The sequence below is a fragment of the Thamnophis elegans genome, chromosome 3 (assembly GCF_009769535.1).
Source record: "Thamnophis elegans isolate rThaEle1 chromosome 3, rThaEle1.pri, whole genome shotgun sequence".
Lineage (NCBI taxonomy): Eukaryota > Metazoa > Chordata > Lepidosauria > Squamata > Colubridae > Thamnophis > Thamnophis elegans.
In genome coordinates this window covers 127904628-127925974 of record NC_045543.1, presented here as the reverse complement: position 1 = coordinate 127925974, position 21347 = coordinate 127904628, and the positions used below count along the sequence as shown (strand labels likewise).

The 21347-nt window shown below is 43.3% G+C and overlaps 1 protein-coding gene across 4 annotated transcripts in view; it reads right to left on the bottom strand.

Moving 5' to 3' along the window:
• Window positions 1–21347, bottom strand: part of FYB1 (FYN binding protein 1) — a 96232-nt gene that overhangs the window by 34476 nt on the left and 40409 nt on the right. For 3 of the 4 annotated variants that reach the window (XM_032213711.1, XM_032213712.1, XM_032213715.1), the window contains exons 3-11: window positions 21013–21184; window positions 19845–19885; window positions 17582–17601; window positions 17371–17411; window positions 9251–9365; window positions 5887–6043; window positions 3729–3873; window positions 2411–2433; window positions 443–506 (exon numbers count right to left, since the gene is read on the bottom strand). In XM_032213711.1, the coding sequence (XP_032069602.1) occupies window positions 443–506; window positions 2411–2433; window positions 3729–3873; window positions 5887–6043; window positions 9251–9365; window positions 17371–17411; window positions 17582–17601; window positions 19845–19885; window positions 21013–21184 (778 nt within the window). The remainder of the gene's footprint in view (window positions 1–442; window positions 507–2410; window positions 2434–3728; window positions 3874–5886; window positions 6044–9250; window positions 9366–17370; window positions 17412–17581; window positions 17602–19844; window positions 19886–21012; window positions 21185–21347) is intronic. The other variant, XM_032213714.1, reaches the window with a different exon arrangement.

Here is a 21347-nt window from a genome sequence, read left to right as displayed (position 1 = left end):
AATTTGCTATATGAAATATAGTTTTCTTGAATGTTTAAAGTATACATCCCAACATAATATGTGGATCAACTAAGATATATTTGAAAACATAAGTAATGTTCTTGAGTGTCCATATGAAGGTACATTGGGATTAGTTGTTCTATAGTGCATGAAATGGGCTAAGATGACAACAACAACAGCAATAATAACAAAGAAGAGAATCACCCATGACTCATGACTTTAGCCCAGTCATAAACCTGTATACATAGGAGGAAATGTCAATTAATTCCATGGGACTTGGTGAAGGAAATATTCATAGGACTGAGTTCAGAAACCAATTTATCAATGAACACTTCTATAATTTCATTTTCAACAACTTGCAAAATTCACCCAGTGTGTAACTTGTTAATTTCCTAACACATTTATATCTTGAACTAACACTCTGTGGATAATTCATACTTACTTTGCTGGAATCTCATCATCTTCTACGCCGTCATAAATGTCATCTGATGGAGGTGGTGGAAACCCTATTTTAAGGAGATAGGAGAAGAAATAGGGAGTAATAGAGTTTATGAAACAAGAATTTATAAATACAAAGAATACCAACAGAACAGTTAAAATATAAATACATATACCCGAATACATTTAAGGTTATTTACCCAATACATTTCTACTCAGAAGTAGATCTCACTGAGTTCAGATTTAAAAAGGACAAATATCCTAGTTCACAGAAGAAATCTTTCAGCCTTGTCTAAGCTGGGGCTTTCCACACATGTTGGACTACAGATCTCATCATTCCCACTTAGAAAAGAATGCTCTTCTTTAAAGGAATAAAATCTAAGCTGGCATCTTATTGCCTGTTAAGAATTAGCACTCCCTTCGTCCTCCCCTGTGCAATGGAATGTCTTGGATGAATTTGATACTAGATTAAGTCACATTAAATAAATATCTGGGAAAAACCTGATCACATGAGTAATATACTGTAGCTTGTAGATTCAGTAGTTACTAGCTCTCTCCATTTGCAGGTATTGTTAAAAAAGTTAACGTTTATTTAGTTTTAAAACAAACATGACGATTATAGTAGAGGCTTTATTTTATACTCATTGTTTAAAGAATAAAGGTATTTACTTTGAACATTTAGCACAGGGCAACCTTTTCTGACTGGTTGGTGTTCAGTGAGAGGAAGTCAGAGAAAGAAGTTTTGATTTGCTAAACATTTTAGTAAAGGGAGCATTAATATATGAACTGGTTGATCTTTTTTTCTTGTATAAACAGGGCATTTTACAATTGTTATAAACTTGACTCATCATTTTACTGTGAAATCAAACTACTGAAATGTTGTTATGGCATCATCTTATTTTGAGATTACTTTCTTAAGATGGAGCTGCTCCCATTCTAAACTACTCGTTTAGTAATCCATTGTTTATAGTTGAGAATCTTGTGTGAATTCAGACATTTGGAGTTAATTCTGTCAGTCATTATTAAGCAAATCATTGATTTGCCTAACATGTAGAAATCACAGCTTAGTCATACTGGAATACTGACAAACAAACTAAAACTGAAGGGTTGCCAACCTTTTGAGGACAATAATAGTTGTTTGGTCAATCACAATTGCCTCATATACCTAAAGATAAACAAAGCCTTGCACAATAACTATCCACCATTTTATTTTCCAAGAATGCCTCTAGGACAGTGTTTCTCAACCTTGGCCACTTGAAGATGTCAAGTGGCCAAGGTTGAGAAACACTGCTCTAGGATCTATGTGGGGGCCCAAAGGCATTATTGGAAATACAGATTATGCATCACATGGATTAGTTCTAGTTTCCATTGTTAAAAACAGTATCACAAAAGAACAATGCAATGCTGGAGATACCATATTTTTCAGAGTATAAGACACACTGGAGTATAAGACGCACCAGAGTATAAGACGCACCAAGGTTTTGAAGAGGCAAATAAAAAAAAAGTTTTTTGCACTCTGCAAACCTCCCAAAAACAGGCCCGTTCCCCCCCCCCAAAGGGCATGTATAGCCCTTAGGAGGCTTGTAGAGTGTTCCAGGGGAGGGGCCAAAAGCGAGCAAAAAATGGCCCATTTTTTTGTAAAAAAGAGCCCATTTTTGTCAAAAAAAAAAGAGCATTAGGAAACTTATAGAGTGCTCCTAAGGGCTTGGGGAGGGGCAAAATTGAGCAAAAAACGGCCCAGGTTTTGCTCATTTCCACCCTCCCAGCCCCTGGGAGCTCTCTGAAAAACTCCTACAAGCTATGCATGGCGATTTTGGTGAAGGGGCGAGGTTTCAGGAGGCAAAAATGCTGTATTCAGTGTATAAGACGCACCCAGATTTTCAGCTTCTTTTTTGAGGGAAAAAGGTGCATCTTATACTCCAAAAATATGGGTAATTATTATTTTAAGACTTTAATAAAAAAGGGAACTCACCTCCCATGGTACTCTGACTTCCATTTTACCCATAAAATGAACAAAGAAAAACAAAATGTTGAATGCCAAGAAAACCAGATACATTTTCACATACATGCAAAGTCACGTTAAGGGTTGATCACTCTTATAAATTCTTTTCATATTGTCGCTAATCTCTATAACTGTTTCTTGAGAAAAATGACAATATTTTCTGGGCCAATAGTGATCTTAGGAATTTCAAGAACCTGTCACAGGTTGATATAAGGGTGCTGTGTTCTATAGGTAAAGGTAAAAAGTTCCCCTCGCACATATGTGCTAGTCATTCCTGACTCTAGGGGGCGGTGCTCATCTCCGTTCCAAAGCCAAAGAGCCAGCACTGCCCGAAGACGTTTCTGTGGTCATGTGGGTGACAGGACTAAACACTGAAGGCACATGGAATGCTGTTACTTTCCCACCAAAGTGGTCCCTATTTTTCCTCTTGCAATTTTACATGCTTTCGAACTACTAGATTGCCAGAAGCTGGGACAAGTTAACGGGAGCTCACTCTGTTATGCAGGGCTAGAGATTCAAATCACTGAACTGCCGACCTTTCTGATCGGCAAGTTCAGCATCTTAGCCACTATGCCAATGCGTCCCTTCTGTTCCATACAGAATAGCTTTGTTTGTGCAACATACTTACAGATGTTTAACTGACCCATGGTTTTATTCTACAGATTAATTGGCACAAAGTTGGTTACATTCTAGCCAATGTGCTATGCAAACTTAGCCAATGTCTGTTTTAATGACTGGGTCAGATATAACATGTTTCCTTAAAGCAGTGGGTCTCAACTTTCCTAATGCTGCGACCCTTTAATATAGTTCCTCATGTTGTGGTGACCCCCAACCATAAAATTATTTTATGTTTTCCATGTTTGTTTGAAAATATGTGTTTTCCGATGGTCTTAGGCAACCCCTGTGAAAGGGTCGTTCGACCCCCAAAGGTGTCCCCACCCACAGGTTGAGAACCACTGCCTTAAAGTAAACTAAGGCTGTGCAACAATCCAGATTCAAAGGACAAAACTTGCTTTACAGCAATGTTACATGTCAGCTTTACAGCAGTGTTACATGTCAGCTTCCAATTAATGCCATTTGGAATTAAAATATGAATTTTAAAGCAAATTTTAATGGCAACAGTACTGTACAGTTGTTATAGTCCTCTAGGGAAAAAAAAACAGGTTGGGAAGTGTCTAAAGATGTGGGGGGATGAATCAGCACAAGAGGATTGACTACACAGAATTGGTGATAGTATTTAAGGGTTAGACATGGTGCTCATCACTTTGTTCAAAAATCTGTGACATACCTGCTGATACTGTCCTGGTCTCCAACATCATCGTACACTTCTTGATCACTGTCTGGTTGCTTTGCCTGAACATGCACGGGAGGCCGTGGCCTCTTTTTTAATGTATCGTAGTCAATTGCCACCATGGTAGTTTTGATGTAGCCATCTAAAACAAATATCATTTGGTGATATGGTTGCTTCGGTATAAAAAAAATACAACTGAAAAATCATCAAGCAAAATATATTGCGGTATAGAACAAAGAGGTAGCGAAATATCCTACTAATTCAACAGATGCAGAATATGCCTTACCCGAATGAGAAAAAGAATTGCTCTGTTTTGCAGATTACTCTCAATGAGATTATAAATCTGATTTTGGACAGTACTAGGATTCTCTGGTTTATGTTTTCCCCATAGAGAAATAAATAAGACACACTACATGGAAATCAAGCATATCGCAGGAAAAACTAAATTAGGATCTTTCTCCTTCTTATATTAATTTTCTATAAATATTGTACATAATATTTTTTCCATTATGTAACCTCTCATCTGTAGTCTGAAGGCAGACAGTCCAGGTACAATGTTATGAATACCAAATGTTAGCCTAACAGCCCCTCTTAAACCCAGCATGTGAGATAGGAAGATAATCCACAATATATGCATTATACTGGCTTGAAAGAAAAGCTGATAAAAATAAAATTAATTCTGTAGCATGTCCATCTACAACTGTAGTACAAGGAATATAAGACAAAGGAATCTCTCCTTTGAGCTTTTGACAATACTTTATTATGAAAAAAAGCAAAAATTGGTGCTCACATTGTAGAGGAAGTTAAAAAATATAAAGTTATTAATATTTCTAAGAACACCATAACAGAATCTCCCATAAAAAGATTTTGGGAAGATTGTAGGCTATGATGGTTCAGCTCATCTGAGATCTCAAGAAGCATCCAACACATAATAGCTATGATTTGTATAAATATAATAAACATCAGAGTAGATATAAACATGATCGTTCATATAGTAAATAAAGAATACAGTTCTAGGGTAGCATCTTCCTATTTCTCTAAAGTATAAAGAACTGCTGAAACTGTGTCTTTTACCAATATGTGATTTGTGCAAATTCTAGCTTAAATCTGAGGTGAAGGGTAGATGTTTCACCCTGCTTTAGAAGGACAAACCATTTCCTTCTTGAAGAGAAAGGGAGGGATTTGGGAGTAACCACTTGTGAGCCAGTGTATGCATTTGTTCTGTCTGAATGGTTAGAGTCCATGTCTAAGATGGATGAATGAAGCTATCAATATCATTCATCACCAACAAAACTCAAATGTTTATAATCATATCACCAAGAGCAGCAGTGGCGCAGTGGTTAGAGTGCAGTACTGCAGGCTACTTCTGCTGCCTGCTGGCTGCCTGCAATTTGGCAATTTGAATCTCACTAGGCTCAAGGTTGACTCAGCTTTCCATCTTTCAGTAAAGGTCGGTAAAATGAGGAACCAGATTGTCGGGGGCAATAGGCTGACTCTGTAAATTATTTAGAGATGGCTGTGAAGCACTGTGATGCTGTATATAAGTCTAAGTGCTATTGCTATTAGAATTTATCACAATTCTAGAAGTGGAGTGAGCAAGAACAGCAATAATATGGCAGGAGAGAACAGCAAAGAGGTATGTTTTGGGTCCTCACAGTTAAGGAGGGAACCCAGAAGATGAACTGTTTCTGTCATGGCATTCATTCTTTGAAACTTCCCCCTGAGGTGAGGTTGGTTGCAACCCTTATGGCCTTCTGGAAGGCCCTCAAAGTCCTGTCCCTTGGCTCTAGTGGTGGGTTTCAATTTATTTTACTACCGGTTCACTCGTGTGCGCACATGAGCAGAAGCATCCAGACAAGTGGGTGGAGCCTCCTGCCACTGCCACTACCAGTTTTCCTGATCCGGGCCAAACTGGCAGAAACCCACATCTGCTTGGTTCCCCATGTATAACATTCTGATTTTGATTTTGATCTTGTTCTTATTTATGTTTAAGTATTTACATTTTTAAAATGGTTTTATAATGTTTCAATTGTTGGTTTTATTGTACACCACCCAGAAGCAAATGCAGAGATACAAGAACTATATTCTTGGGAAAATTCAGGTTCTTTAATGACTATGATGGCATGAATTTTCTTAACTTCTACAGTATACCTACATGAGCCTTTTAATCTTCCTAACCATTTTCCTTCTGGATTGTCTGTGACGCGAAGTATTTCAATTAGATCTCCTTGTTTGAATGATAGATCATACTTTCCTCCTTTACAGTCTGTGGAAGCTCGTGCCTGGTGAATAACTTCAATGGGGCCTTCAAGCTACATAAAAGATGAAGATACATAGTTAGGTTTTAATACTTAGGAAGATTGAGAGAAAGGGAAAACCAAATCGTAGCTAACTTTAACCTTAAACTGTCTACTGTTGACCTCACCCCATTCCTAATCTTATCGTGTACATGAGTGACAAACTAAATAAATAAATACCATATTTTTTGGACTATAAGACTCATCGGTGTATAAGACGCACCAGAATTTCGAAGAGGTAAGTAAGAAAAATGTTTTTGTCCTCCCCTGCCCCCAGAAAAACTCTGCAGGCTTCAGCAGGGCTGGGGTAAGGCAAAAGCGCCCCCGTTTTTCACCAAAATGGGATATTTTTCCCTTTCCTCAGCCCTGCTGAATTCTGCAGAATGCTCCTGGGGGTTGGAGGAAGGCAAAAACACCCCCGTTTTGAAAAATGGCCTGTTTTTCACACATTTTTCACCAAACAGGGGCATTTTTCCCTTCCCCCAGCCCTGCTGAAGCCTGCAAGGCTGGCCAAAATGCCCCCGTTTTTATAAAAAATGTCCCATTTTTCACCCATTTTTCACAAAAATGGGATGTGGGGGCGGGGCTTTGGGAACCAAAAATGGCTGTATTTGGTGTATAAGATCCACCAACATTTCCACGCTATTTTAGGGGGGAGGGGGAAAGTACGGTAAATAATAAAATAAATAATATTAAAAGGTTTGTGTCTTGAGAATGAGACCTCTCCATCCAATAGGCTTTATGCCCGCTCCCATTCCTGTAGTAAAGCTGCAAAAAGAAGCTTAAAAGTTCTGCTTTGATAACCTCACTTGGCTGTGTCTTCTGAACCAAGAGTTGTTGTTGTTGTTTCTAACCAGCTGACGGGGAAATTCAAGTGGGAACAAAATCTCCATAGTGTTCTTCCCTCCTTCCTTGGAATGGGGTGCATAAATGGGGTGAAGGAACACTCAGTTCACTTTTGAAAATGCACGAAATGACAAGGATATTGGGTTTTTTTCAGCAAAAATCCCTGACATGCTTACAGAAGTATAAGGTTCTGTTCAGAGGTTGATTTGGAGCACTTCCTAGAATGACTGTGACCATACAGTGTCAAGTATTCCTATGGCCATGCTGATTTTTTTTCTCTCCAGTAGAATAATAAAGACAAAAGGATCCAGCATTTGATTCAGTGGGCCATGACTATTATCTACCTTTTTTTAATTGAATGAGCTGACTTTGTTATTTTTCAAGGGTGCAAATAATGAAGAAACGGTGCTAGTTAAGTTGAACTTAACTATTTAAGTTACTTAAATTAAACTAGTTAAATTTGATTAGTTAATTAACTTACTGATTAATGTCCGGGAATGACTTGATGGAATCAAAAATCAAAAGAACAAATGCAATGGCAATTTCTGCTAGATAATTTGGATAAGGCCATCAGTTACCCGTGGTACAAAATATTCCATGCTCACCACCAGGTTCTTTAACCTCTTTTAATTGAAATAACTCCATAAATGAAGAACCAACATGCTAAAAAGTCATCTTCATTTCCATAAGTTTTCCTTTGGCTGCCACATATGTTCCAGAAATATTTTCAGAACATAAAAATAGCTGGGGTTGGAGCCTAGTGCTTTTATGTGGAAAAGGAGCAAATGTAAATGGAGTTAATAGAGAGCATCTTGGAAGGCTTGATCTTATAGTAATTAGAATAATTTTGTGACTGAATCCATCTACCATGGGAACTTTACCAGAAGACAGCCATTTTATGAAAACACACAATGTGATCTCAAAATTCCAGACATTCTCTATTAGCTGCTTGCATCTTTTGATTGTTTAGGGTTTAAAATATTGCTCTATCAATATTTGCTGAGCCCTGGGGGCACAGTGATTAGAATACAGTATTGAAGACTAACTCTACCCACCGTCTGGAGTTCAATCCTGACCAGCTCAAGGTCGACTCAGCCTTCCATCCTTTCGAGGTTGGTAAAATGAGAACTCAGATTTTGGGGGACAATATGCTGACCTTGTAAACTGCTCAGGGAGTGATGCAAAACACCATGGAGCGGTATATAAATCTAAATGCTATTGCTATGAATTTGGTTAACTCACTTGATTAAGCAGGCATTAAAATATTAACTTTTGCTGTTAAGTAAAAATACCAAGTGACAATTTTAACAACTTTAAAAACATAGAACATAGAATTATAGGCTGGAAGAGTTCTTGGGGGGGGGAGGGTCTTCTAATACAACCTCCTGCCCAAGGCAGGAAACATTATACCATCCCAGTCCAATGGTTGTCCAATCTATTTTTGAAAAGCTCCAGTGATGGAGCATCCACAACTCCTGGTAGTAAGCTATTCCATTGATCTATCTGTCTGTCTGTTTGTTTGTCTGTCTATATGTATATGTATATGTATGTTTGTGAATCAGTGGTGGGATACGACTGGTACACCCCGGTACGGGCATACCGGTGCCTGCTGGGAGGACCAGGTACCATTCCAGTACACTGCTTCAGAGGGCCCACCCGCCCTCCTTACCTGTATTTGAGCCAATCAGGGCTTACGTGCACGTGCATGCATGGAGCATACGGCACCTGCGCAATGTTCAACTGAGTAGCTGGAGCGTTGCGGAACATTGCGGGTGGTAAGTAAACATGTGCGCACTGTGTGAGTGCTGCGTGCATGCATGTGGTGGACGCCCGGCCCCATTGCAGTGTATCTGGAACCCACCACTGATGTGAATGTAACTATGTGTATGTGTGTGTGTGTGTCTATCTATATCTGTATCTGTATCTGTATCTATCTGTATCTGTATCTGTATCTGTATCTGTATCTGTATCTGTATCTGTATCTGTATCTCTCTCTCTCTCTCTCTCTCTCTCTCTCTCTCTCTCTCTCTCTCTCTCTCTCTCTCTCTACCTACCTACCTACCTACCTACCTACCTACCTACCTACCTACCTACCTATCTCTCTATCTGCTGGTCTTGTTGTATTCGGGTCTTTTTCCATGTAAGATTGAGATTGTCTTGGCAATGTTTCGGTGAGGTCTCACGCACCACACCAGCCTGAGGATGACAAGTGAGACCTTGCTGAAACGTTGCCAAGACAATCTCAATCTTACATGGGAAAATACCTGAATACAACAAGATCAGCATACTTACAACCATGAAAATCTACGAAAACACACGCACACATATATGTATATTCTCCAGTTCTTTGCATGATCTTCTTGAAAGAAGTTTTACCTTGAATTTCTTTCTGAGTTCTTGCTCCTTTTTATCCTTCTCCCTTTGTTCTTTCTTTTGATCAGCTTTTTTCTTTTCCTCCTTTTTCTTTTTTTCCTCTTCTTGTGGTGTAAACCTGCACAATAAGAAGGAGACTTAATACGTCATTCAGCTGTGATGATGAATTGCCCCAAAAGATCGGTTTTTTTTTTCATTTTGTGGTTTTATTTGAGGTGCAGCTCAAAGTTTTAAGAAAGGGGGAAACTTAGCAAGATCTCTGGAATCAGATGATATGTACCACCCAGGGGTAGGTTCCGGCAGTAAGTTAATTTGCTCATGGGTGCGCATGCACAGTGCAATTTAAATTGTTCTGCACATGCACAGAAGTGAAAAACAAGATGGCAGCCTGGAGCGACTGCGCATGTGCGGGTTTGGAATGGCGACCGGGTTTTTTCGCTCCATGCAAACTTGGCGAAAAAGCACCGGGAAGCCTCCAAACGGACCGCAAAATTTTTGGAAAGAGTCCCTGGGAGAGCCTGCGATCTGCGGAACCCAAAGGACCCGAAGAAATCCGGAGGCTTAACGTTTCCCCACAGTGGCAGCCCGGGTTGTCCAGCTGCGTGAGGACGGCGGCGACGGCGGTGTGCGGCGGCGATAGCGGCGCGCGGACGTTTGGCGTCTCCCCTTACCACCTTACCACCTTGGATTCCTGGAAGCCCCTGGTGCTGCCTGGTGAGCCCCCTGGCCATTTATCTGCTGGCCCCTGGTCCTATCAGTCGCCCCTGAGCAGCAGAACAGCAGCTGCTGGAGTTGGAAGGAAAGCGTGGAGGAAAGCGTGGAGGGAAAGATGGTGGCGCCAAACAGCTGACTCACAGCATTTACATCTTTACATCCTCCTTTTCTGGCCAGCCTGTTGACTTTGCTGGAGCCGAGTGACTGTGCCTGTGACTGTGAGCCCTGGTGACTAGTGAGCTGTGAGGGGTTAATTTTTAACTTAGTTTTTCATCTTAAAGAAGGGGGCTGTCGGAAGCTGCATTGAAACTGCGGACTGAATGGTTGTGTTTGCTGCCGCCCCAGACGCCCCCCCCCCTCGGATCTATCTTTGCTCACTTTACTATCTGTTACCTATCCTACTATTTATTATCTGCTGCCTCTCCCGCGGCCCCTAGGAAAGATCTGGCCGTCCTAGGCTGACTGGTGTGCTTACCCGGGCAGGGAAGAGGACAATTTTTGAACTGGGCCCTGCGTCGTTGTAGCCTCCTCCGGACTTTGCTCCCGGCTTACTTAACCATTAGGAGGAGTAGGACTGTGGCTGAGCTGGCAGGGAGCGATAGAGGATGGCGGCTGCAGTGGCGAGGACTGAGCCCCGAAAACACCAGTACTTTTCCCTCCATTTGCGAGAGTGGCACAAGTCAGCCTCGAACTCTGGCCCCCTACATTGGGGCCCTTATCCATCTTTAGGAAAGAGACTTTTGAATATACAGCCCGCTAACCTTCACCAGTGGGGTAAGACTACATGGTTGCCGCCTATGAATTTTGGATCTTCACATTCTATCTTGCTTGTATACAGCCACCTTATATATTACGCACTTTTGACTTGGTGGCCAAGGACATCTCCCCAGGACATAAGAAGGGAGAGGAGCGGATCACCGCTTCCTCCACTGTTTCCATATTACTATACATTATAACTGCGCAATTTTAAAATAGTATGTTGAGTGTATGGGAGTTAACTGGAATTGAATGAATGGCCCACTTTTATTAATTGTTACTACTGTATTTTATATGTTTTAAATATTACGTGGGAATTGTTAGAGTGGATAAATGAGAATGTTTGACTCGGAGGGCCTGCCGGGGAAGGCGGGGGGTCAGTGGGGTGGTTGGGGGGACTACTGTCACGGGAGTGGGTCGGAGCATTACGGTCATTACGGGGAGGGGCAGATACGGCGGGGACTTTAGGGCTGGCCATTACCGGGGAAGGAGGGTTCGCTACATCACAGAGATCCCTCCTTCCGGCCCTATGAGCCCCACTCCAAGACCAGATGGCGCGAGTAGTCAGGACCCTGGTCTCAGGCTGTTGTCGCTAAATGCCAGGTCTGTTGTACACAAAGCTCCTCTCATCCGGGACTTAATTGTTGATGAGAGGGCAGACCTGGCATGTATTACTGAAACCTGGCTGGGCACAGAAGGAGGAGTCCCCCTTGTAGAGATGTGCCCAGAGGGATTTCAGGTGCTTCATCAGCCGAGAGCCCAGGGAAGGGGTGGCGGTGTGGCTATTGTAATCCGGGAGTCTCTGTTACCTCGTAGGGTCCCTGCTCCGGAGCTTGTCGGGTGTGAGTCCCTGCTGATAAAGTTGGACCTCAAGGGTCAAGTGGGTTTGCTGCTAACATACCTGCCTCCCAACTGCGTTGCAGCATCCCTCCCCTCGCTCCTCGAGTCAGTAGCCGAGCTGGCAGTTGAGTTCCCCAGGCTTATAGTTCTGGGGGACTTCAATTTGCCATCGCTCGGTGAACGCTCTGATGGGGCGCAGGAGTTCATGGCTTCCATGACAGCCATGGGCTTGACCCAGGTAATTCGGGGCCCAACCCATGCAGCGGGTCACATGCTCGACCTCGTATTCCTCTCGGAGCAGTGGATGTGTGATCTTGGTCTGAGGGGTAATGAGATCATACCCCTGTCGTGGTCAGACCACTGCCTACTGAGGCTTGACTTCCGGAGGCCAAACCCCCACCGTAGGGAGGAGGAACCGACCAGGTGGTTCCGCCCCAGGCGACTTATGGACCCGTTGAGGTTCCAGACGGAGCTTGGGGTCATTCCTGATACTCTCGCCCACAGTTCGGCGGAGACTCTGGTTGCCGCCTGGCATTCGGCGGCGGCGGAGTCTCTTGATCGGATTGCGCCACTACGGCCCCTCCGGGTCAGTAGATCCCGGAGGCCTCCTTGGTTTACCGAGGAGCTCCGGGAGAGGAAACGCCGGAGGAGATGCCTAGAGCACCTGTGGAGGTCCGATAAGTCCGAGGCGAACCGAGCGCTTCTAACTACCTGCACCAAGGACTATGTCCGAGCATTAAGAACTGCCAAAAGATCATACATTTCTGCCTTGGTTGCGTCCGCCGAGTCACGCCCAGCCGCCCTGTTTAGGATAACCCGCTCCCTCCCTAACAGGAGGGATGCGGGAGACCCCTTGCAGGGTAGGGCTGAGGACTATGCTCAATTCTTGGCGGACAAAGTAGCTCGGTTTCGGTCGGACTTGGACTCCACCGCAGTAGATCCAGCCGAGACACAGGAGGACCACTTGGCAAATCATCTCTGGGTTGAGTTCCAGGATGTTGCCTCTGGGGATGTGGACAAGGCCATTCGAGCTGTAAGTGCCTCCACCTGTATTCTGGACCCGTGTCCCTCCTGGCTGGTTGCCAACAGCAGGGAGGTGACACATGGCTGGATCCAGGCGGTCGTGACCGCCTCCCTTCGGGAGGGGCACTTCCCCGCCGTACTTAAAATGGCGGTGGTGAGACCCCTCCTGAAGAAACCATCCTTGGATCCAGCCATTTTAAACAACTTTCGTCCTGTCTCCAACCTCCCCTTTATCGGGAAGGTTGTTGAGAAGGTGGTGGCCTTCCAGCTTCAACGGGCCTTGGAGGAAGCTAGTTATCTTGACCCCTTCCAGTCTGGCTTCAGACCTGGTTACAGCACAGAAACCGCTTTGGTCGCATTGACCGATGATCTCTGGAGGGCCAGAGATGGAGGCTATGCGTCCATCCTGGTTCTCCTTGACCTCTCAGCGGCTTTCGATACCATCGACCATGGTATCCTTCTGCGACGACTGCGGGAGGTGGGAGTGGGAGGCACTGTTTTGCAGTGGTTCTCCTCCTACCTCTCGGACAGGTCGCAGTCGGTGTTAGTCGGGGGGCAGAGATCGTCCCTGAGGCCCCTAACATGTGGGGTGCCGCAGGGTTCAGTCTTATCCCCCCTACTATTTAACATATACATGAAACCGCTGGGCGAGATCATTCGGAGGCATGGGATAAAATACCACCAATATGCGGACGATACGCAACTGTATCTGTCCGCCCCGTGCCAACTCAATGAAGCGGTGGACGTGATGAAACAGGGTCTAGAGGCCGTTAAGAACTGGATGAGCGCTAACAGACTGGTACTCAACCCAGACAAGACCGAGTGGCTGTTGTGCTTCCCTCCCAATAATTTGGCTAATGTACCAACACTTAGGCTGGGGGGTCAAATTTTATACCCCTCAGATAGGGTCCGCAACTTAGGAGTCCTCCTGGACCCACAGCTGACTTTTGACCACCAGCTGTCAGCTGTGACCAGGGGGGCATTTGCCCAGGTTCGCCTGGTCCGCCAGTTGCGGCCCTACCTAGACCGGGAGGCTCTCACAACAGTCACTCGAGCCCTTGTGATCTCTAGGCTGGAATACTGCAATGGGCTCTACATGGGGTTGCCCTTGAAGTGCATCCGGCGACTACAGTTAGTCCAGAATGCAGCCGCGCGAGTGATAGTGGGCGCACCGCGGTTCGCCCACGTTACACCCGTCCTCCGCGAGCTGCACTGGCTACCTGTTGGTCTCCGGGTGCGCTTCAGGGTACTGATGACCACCTTTAAAGCACTCCATGGTAGTGGATCTGGGTACTTGAGAGACCGCCTTCTGCCGATTACCTCCCTTCGACCAATTAGATCGCACAGACTGGGCCTCCTCCGAATTCCATCTGCCAGTCAATGCCGACTGGCGACCACACGGAGGAGAGCCTTTTCTGTTGCAGCTCCGACCCTGTGGAACGATCTCCCCGTTGAGATCCGTACCCTCACCACCATCCAGACCTTCCGCGCAGCCCTCAAGATCTGGCTCTCCCAGCAGGCCTGGGGATAGGTTCCCAATTCACCCGCCCGAGTGTTTGATTGCTGAACGAAAGTTGTGTTTTATTATTTTTGTTTGTTCACATTTTGTTTTGTTTTTTGATACTGCACCCCCCTCCCTTGTGATTGTAAGCCGCCCTGAGTCCCCTCAGGGAAAAGGGCGGCCTATAAATTTTAATAAATGAAATGAAATGAAATGAAAACTGGTTCAGGGGTACAGCAGGCCTGGGTTGCTGCTGGTTCCAGTGACCTAGGCTGCCAAACCACTACCGGTTCAGCTGAACCGGTCTGAACCAGTAAGAACCCACCACTAGTACCACCTCACTTTCCTCAGATCAACATTTTTAAGAGCCATTTCAAAAAACAAAAAATTACCATTAGGGGAAAGAATTTCCCCAAATGTCTGTTAAAATGGGAAGTGTGTGTTTGGGGTGAGGGGATGTTGACTACCAACCTATTAAAGTTAGTAAATCTTGCTACTGCTTACATCTGCTATTTTGATATTCTAAATAGGGGATTTTGTACCAACATTTCTTGTATGCAACCTCACTTTTAGTGGAAAGACCAGCAAATTGAGTAACAATCTGTTTTCTTAATCATCCTGATTGTCAGTCAAATCCAGTATTTTGTAACCAGCCAAATTCCAAGGCCCAACTGCTTTTGGGTTATCCCAAAATATCTTCTGATTATGCTAACAAATTTCAGAAATAAAAATTACCAAGTTCTCCATTTGGCTATAAAACTCAGGCTTAGCAAAAAGAAAGGAAGGAAGAATTTTGCAAATATTCTATCTTATGTAACTTTACATTAAAAATTGTGTTGATGCTGCTGGCTGCGGCTCTTGTCTGGGCTATCTCGAAGGGCTAACAGACATAGTATCCAGAAAACCAGAGAAGGTCCCTTTTGAAATACTTCTCAGGATTTCCCCCCATTTGCAAACCAAGTTCCCTATTATGAGACCATTGCTCAATATGCAAGTCTTCCTTCTATCCCACAAGGTCATTTCCGCATATCATCACACTCCCCCAGTATCTCCCCCTCCCAGTGACATGCAGTCACTAGAGGCAGGGGAGGCGGGGCCTCACCAGTCTCCTGAGGAAAAGGAAACTATTTTTAAAATAATTAAAAAGGTCAAGGTAGTTGCTCCCAGACTCTAAGTCACAGTGACTCTGAGTCTCCTTAGTGCAGTTAGTAGGAGGATGCTAGAGAACTATGGGATTCCTTTGCATAAGGAATTTTTCGCCTTTTAAGAGTCAACCAAGGGTTAAAAAGCAAAAACTTCCGTATGCAAATGAGGCACGTGATTCTCCCACCTCCTCCTGCAGAGGGCACTTTGTTTAGAGCCTATTTTAAAATGTTTAAGCAGAATCATCCACGTGGTGACTCGTGCAGCAACTAGCCTAGCCTGCCTGGACCTGGCTAGACCAAATCTAGCATTTTTGACGCAGCTGGAAGGTATGTGGGTCAGAGGGAGGGGGCAGGGGGGAGAAATTCAATTTATTTGTAATGTAAGTAATTGTAATTTGTTTTTATTATTTGTATGTGCATGTGTGTGTGTGTGTGTGTGTGTGTGTGTGTGTGTGTGTGTGTGTGTGTGTGTTTTACCCGCCTCTGCTGGCGCGCGGGCTGGCATATCTATTTTCATTTTTCATTTTTTTTCATTTTTTATTTTTCATTTTATTTTTTTATTTTTTAAAGCCATGCCGCCTCAGCGCGCCATTCAGCGAAACATGTCCAGGTTTGTGGCCGGGCGGCATGCACTTTAAAGTGCAAGCGTGCCGCCCGGCCACAAACCAGGACATGTTTCGCTGAATGGCCGGCCGGCCGGCCTGGAAGGCATGCCAGCACTTTAGAGCTCGGCCGCCATTCAGCGAAACATGTTTCGCTGAATGGCGGTCGAGCCCCGCCTGCCGGCACTCTAAAGTGCCAGCATGCCTTTAAAGTGCCGGCTTGCCTTCTGTGCCGGCCAGCGCGGAAGGCAAGCCGGCACTTAAAGGCATGCCGGCACTTTAGAGCTCAGCCGCCATTCAGCGAAACATGCCGGTGCGAAAGGCAATCTGGCATTTAAAGGCATGCCGGCACTTTAGAGCTCGGCCGCCATTCAGCGAAACATGTTTCACTGAATGGCGGCTGAGCCCTGCCAGCACTCTAAAACGCTGATTGTATTCCTCCTTTGCTAGAGTCCCCAAGCAGTAGCAGATGCGATTGTGGGGAGGCTGCAAGGTCCGGGTGACCCTCGCTCCCCAACTTCTTCCCCGGCGATCCCAAAGGCGCTCTGCACACACTCAGGAGTCCATCGCCTCCGCCCATCGGCGGCTCAGTGCTCCTCTGGCCAGTTTAGCTCGATCGGCGCTCTTTCGGCGCTGCCTCCGCGGCTCCTTGTGGGCGTGGTGGCCATGGTGGCGGGCGCGGAGGGAGGTGGCAGCGCCCCCAGGCCCTGGTGGCAGGTGAGCGCTCCCCCCGGGAAGGTGGGGGGGGATATAGACAGTGACATGCGGTGAGCTTTATGGCCGGTGAGGGTCCCGCTTTATGGCAGACGTGGCGCTGGGGCTTCGGCGGGGCTTTTGCGCTTGCCTCACCGCCCATGAAGCTCACCGCAGGTCACTGATATATACATTGTTATCATTATCTCTCCTTTATTTGACTATATCCATTATCATAATTTAGTTCTTTTTTATTAATCTTTATATATAACCAAACCATTTCTCATCTTCCTTTCATAGGTACCATTCAATATTCATATCCAATTACTACTTGTTATACCAATACATATGTATACATTATTATCATTTTTCAATTTGATCGACAAGCTCAGTGTCTCAGCCATTGAACCACGGTGTCCCTTATCTGATCTGACCTTCCCCTACAAAGACTTATATTCAGATTATGACCAGGAAAAATTAGTCTGCTTGCATAGGACAGATAATCTTTTGGATCGGTTTTCAGATCACCTGGATTTTTTAAAAAAAATAGTGATGCAACCGGAAAATGGACAATGAATAGTCAAATAGGGTGTTTATACTTTTGCCCATTTAATGCATTCATGGTTAGAGCAAAAGCCTCTAAAACGTGCAGGAAAAGAAAAGTCATGGATGATCAGGATATATTGGACATTGGTAACCAGAATTCATGCCTAGAATGCCTCAATTGGAGCTTTACATTTTCTTTTGGATTTTTTTTGCAAATAACTTTTGTTATTGTGGCCATGATTTAATAATAGCTGCGATTATTATAATATGAACAGAGGCCCACTTTATATATCTTTTTCATACCTCATCTCATTTATGTCTTCATACATTTCTCCATCACTGTTCTGATTTTATGAAAAGGGAAAAAAAGTTTTAGTTTTTACTGAACATTAAGAATAGTGAAAAGTGTACATATAAAGTTTTAGTTTTTTACTGAAAATTAAGAATAGTGAAAAGTGTGTATATATATACACACACACACACACATTTGTAGATTATGAAGGGCAATACTTACTTCATCTGCATTTCCAGTATCTAATAGATAAAAAGGAAAACAATTGAATTACATTATTATGCAGTCTAGCAATCAAAATACTAAGTCATGGGCAGCCCTTGTTAGCTAGTGATGTATGGGGAGGTGGGGGGGGGCAGCAGGATGGGAAGGACGGGAATCAGGGTGGGTAGGCATATATAAGCAATGATGTCATGCAAATTCTGTCTGTTTTAACCTGCCTCGAGATGTTCCATACATGGCCAGGAGAGATGGAGTTGTGATACAATTCTATGTCACTATTTTTTATTATACTTCTTATATTCTTTATATAAAGGTAAAAGTAAAGGTTCCCCTCGAACATACGTGCTAGTTGTTCCCAACTCTAGGGGGCAGTGCTCATCCCCGTTTCAAAGTTGAAAAGCTACTGCTGTCCAAAGATGTCTCTGTGGGCATGTGGCTGGCATGACTAAACGCTGAAGGTGCACGGAATGCTTCCCACCTTCCCACCAAAGGTGGTCCCTAATTTTCTACTTGCATTTTTACATGCTTTCAATCTTCTAGGTTGGCAGAAGCTGGGACAAGTAACGGGAGCTCACTCTGTTATGAAGCACTAGGGATTCGAACTGCCAAACTGCCGACCTTTCTGATTGACAAGCTCAGTGTCTTAGCCACTGAGCCATCATGTCCCTGATTCTTTATATATTCCATAACAATTCTCTGAAAGCATCATCTAAATCAAATATTAGCTCATTATATAACATGAACGCTGCAATGGAGTATTATTAATCCTTGTATTAATCCTTGTACTTAATCTGAAAATCCCCTTCATCTTTAATTAGACTATTGTTTATCTTACGGTGACTCTGCATGCTTCAAAAATCCTTTGGAAAATGTGTTTTGGATCTTATAGTGGAAAAGACTAGATTTGGGCAATTTGCATGCTACTCAGTCTGTTCCTGATGCTGTTTATTCAACCTATATGAAAACAGGCTTACTGTATTTTTCAAAGTATAAGACGCACCAAGGTTTTAAAGAGGCAAATAAAAAAAACATTTTTGCACTCTGCGAACCTTCCAAAAATGACCCGTTTTTCACAAAAATGTGCCCGTTTTTTTCCTTCAAAAAAAGAGCATAAATAGCCTTTAGGAGGCCGGGGGTGTATGTGCAAAAACAAGCAAAAAATGACCCATTTTTCATGAAAACGGGCCCATTTTTTTGTCAAAAAAGGGGCATAGATAGCCTTTAGGAAGCTTAGAGAGTGCTCCTGGGGGCTGGGGGGGGGCAAAATTGAGCAAAAATAGCCCATGTTTGCTCATTAATGTCCTCCCCAGCCCCCAGGAGCTCTCTGAAAGCCTCCTAAAGGCTATGCACGCCGATTTTGGTGAAGGGGGTGGGGTTACAGGAGGCAAAATGCTGTATTCAGTGTATAAGATGTACCCAGATTTTCAGCCCCTGTTTTGAACTGGGCGCATCTTATACTCTGAAAAATACGGTAGCTATGAAAGACCTTGAAGCAGAAGATGGACCCTGTAGGTCCTTTTTCATTATCTTTAAATGGACAGATCATATGTAGGGAAACCAAGGAAAAAGCACACATGTCATGGCACTCTAATGATGGGGAAGTCATTGTATTACGATATCACATTTTTTGTAACTACATATGGAAATATCGAAGTTGGCTTATAGAGTTTGTATTCTGTAGTGGGCTTCAATAGGCAACATCATTAATTGGCTCAAAATTGGAACTGAGGAACTGCAGGCAAATGCCTGTGATATATACTCAAGGCCCATAGGGCCTTAACCAATCATAGAACTAGATAAATCCCATCCAAATATAAATGTTATAAATTTCCCCCAAAACAGTTGGGGCAGAGGTGGGTTGCTCCTGGTTCGGCCCGGTTTGGCCAAACCAGTAGTGGTGGCATTGAGAGGATCTGCCACTCCACCCAGATGCTTCTGCACATACGCAGAAAGGTTGCACACATGCATGAGCATACACACAAGCATGAGCAAACCGGTAGTAAACCGGCTAGCAACCCACCACTGAAAGTTATCTAAAGGTTAGTTTCATCTAAAGGTTACTTTCACTTTAGCACAGTTAACAGTTAGGGTCATGTAAAGTTTAGTTTCGCTTTAGCACAGTTAACACAACTATATACATTCAATACAAAACAGTTTGATTGTCAATACACTTGAATCCAGAGTCCTGACTTATTTCTCATTTGTTATGGATTCCATACATGCTTCTCACTTGTCCTCCGTCCATAATAATAGGTTTTCTTACCAAATTCAATATCATCATAATTTTCTTCATTTTCTTCGCCTCTACAAAACAGCAAAAGGGAATTTGTTAAGAAAAAGAAGAAAACCCATTGAAATATATTTTCTTTTGTGAGTGAAAGTGCATTATGCTTTATAAGAAACCTTTACTGGAAAAGGTTTAGCTAAGATCTCTGCCATCTCTTTTTATGTTTTTAATCACAGAATGTGGTTCTTTCTTCTAGGAAGGGCTGACATGTTTTTAACATTTGCACTTGCAGTAATTGAACAAGGACTATTTTCCACATTATTTCCATGCTAGAAAATAAACTATGCTTATTGCATTTTTGCCTGCCATAGTAACCATACTAAAACGAGATCCATCCAGTTCTCAGTCCTATATTTTATACATAAACAGGACAATTTGAAATCAGGAGACTATGAGTTCTGGTTGTGCCTTAGCATAAAAGCCAGCTGGATAACTTTGCACTGGTGACATTCTGTCAGCCAATCCACTTCATAGAGTTGTTGTCATCAGAAAATAGGAGAAAAGATATGTTTGTCACTTTGAGATATTTGCAAAAATAATAAATATGGTAAATCTATCTATCATCTATCTATTATCTATCTATCTATCTATCTATCTATCTATCTATCTATCTATCTATCTATCTATCTATCTATCTATCTATAGTTAGAACAATTAAACAGTGGAACAACTTGCCTCCAAACACTTCCAACATTGGAAGTTTCTAAGAAGATGTTGGATAACCATTTGTGATGTTGGGTTTCCTGCCTGAGCCAAGGTTTGGACTAGAAGACCTCCAATGTCTCTCCCAACTCACTCACTACCTACCTACCTACCTACCTACCTACCTACCTACCTATCATGATGGCTTTTGCACAATCTTCCCCAACATTGCTTTTTATTGTCACAAGAGAATAGTTCATATATAATGTGATTCAACTGAAATATCTTGATTAAGAAATCTGTATGAAACAACCATAATTTTTTTGCTGTACATAGCTTATTGCAGCTGTTTATTGCAGCTCTCTGTGATGAATACCAAAACATGGGCTTCAGTATGAGCATATGGAAAAGACGTTTCAGTGAAGAGAAATACAGAGATTCATCTCACTTTTTTAAGAAAAAATAAAATATGGAAGAAGGATTATAATTCACAACTATGTACCTGACATCAGGTCTGGATGGGATTTTCCCCCTTGGGGGGAGTACAGGAGTTTGTGATGGATGGAAACCTGGAGGAGGGGGAGGTGGGGGTGAGGATATATCTGTAGACTGTATGGCATGAATGGGTGGCGGAAGTGGGGGAGGCAAACCCACTGAATTGGATGAACTGGAACCTGGAACAGAAACAAGAGACACTTAACATATATGAAATCATCACAATTCCTTTCCATATTGCTAGGCTAGCTCTGCAGTCTGCGTGGCACATATTTTTATCAAATCCAATGCTGATTAATCCATTATGCTCTTGCATAACTTCTGCTTTGGATAAACTGGCCA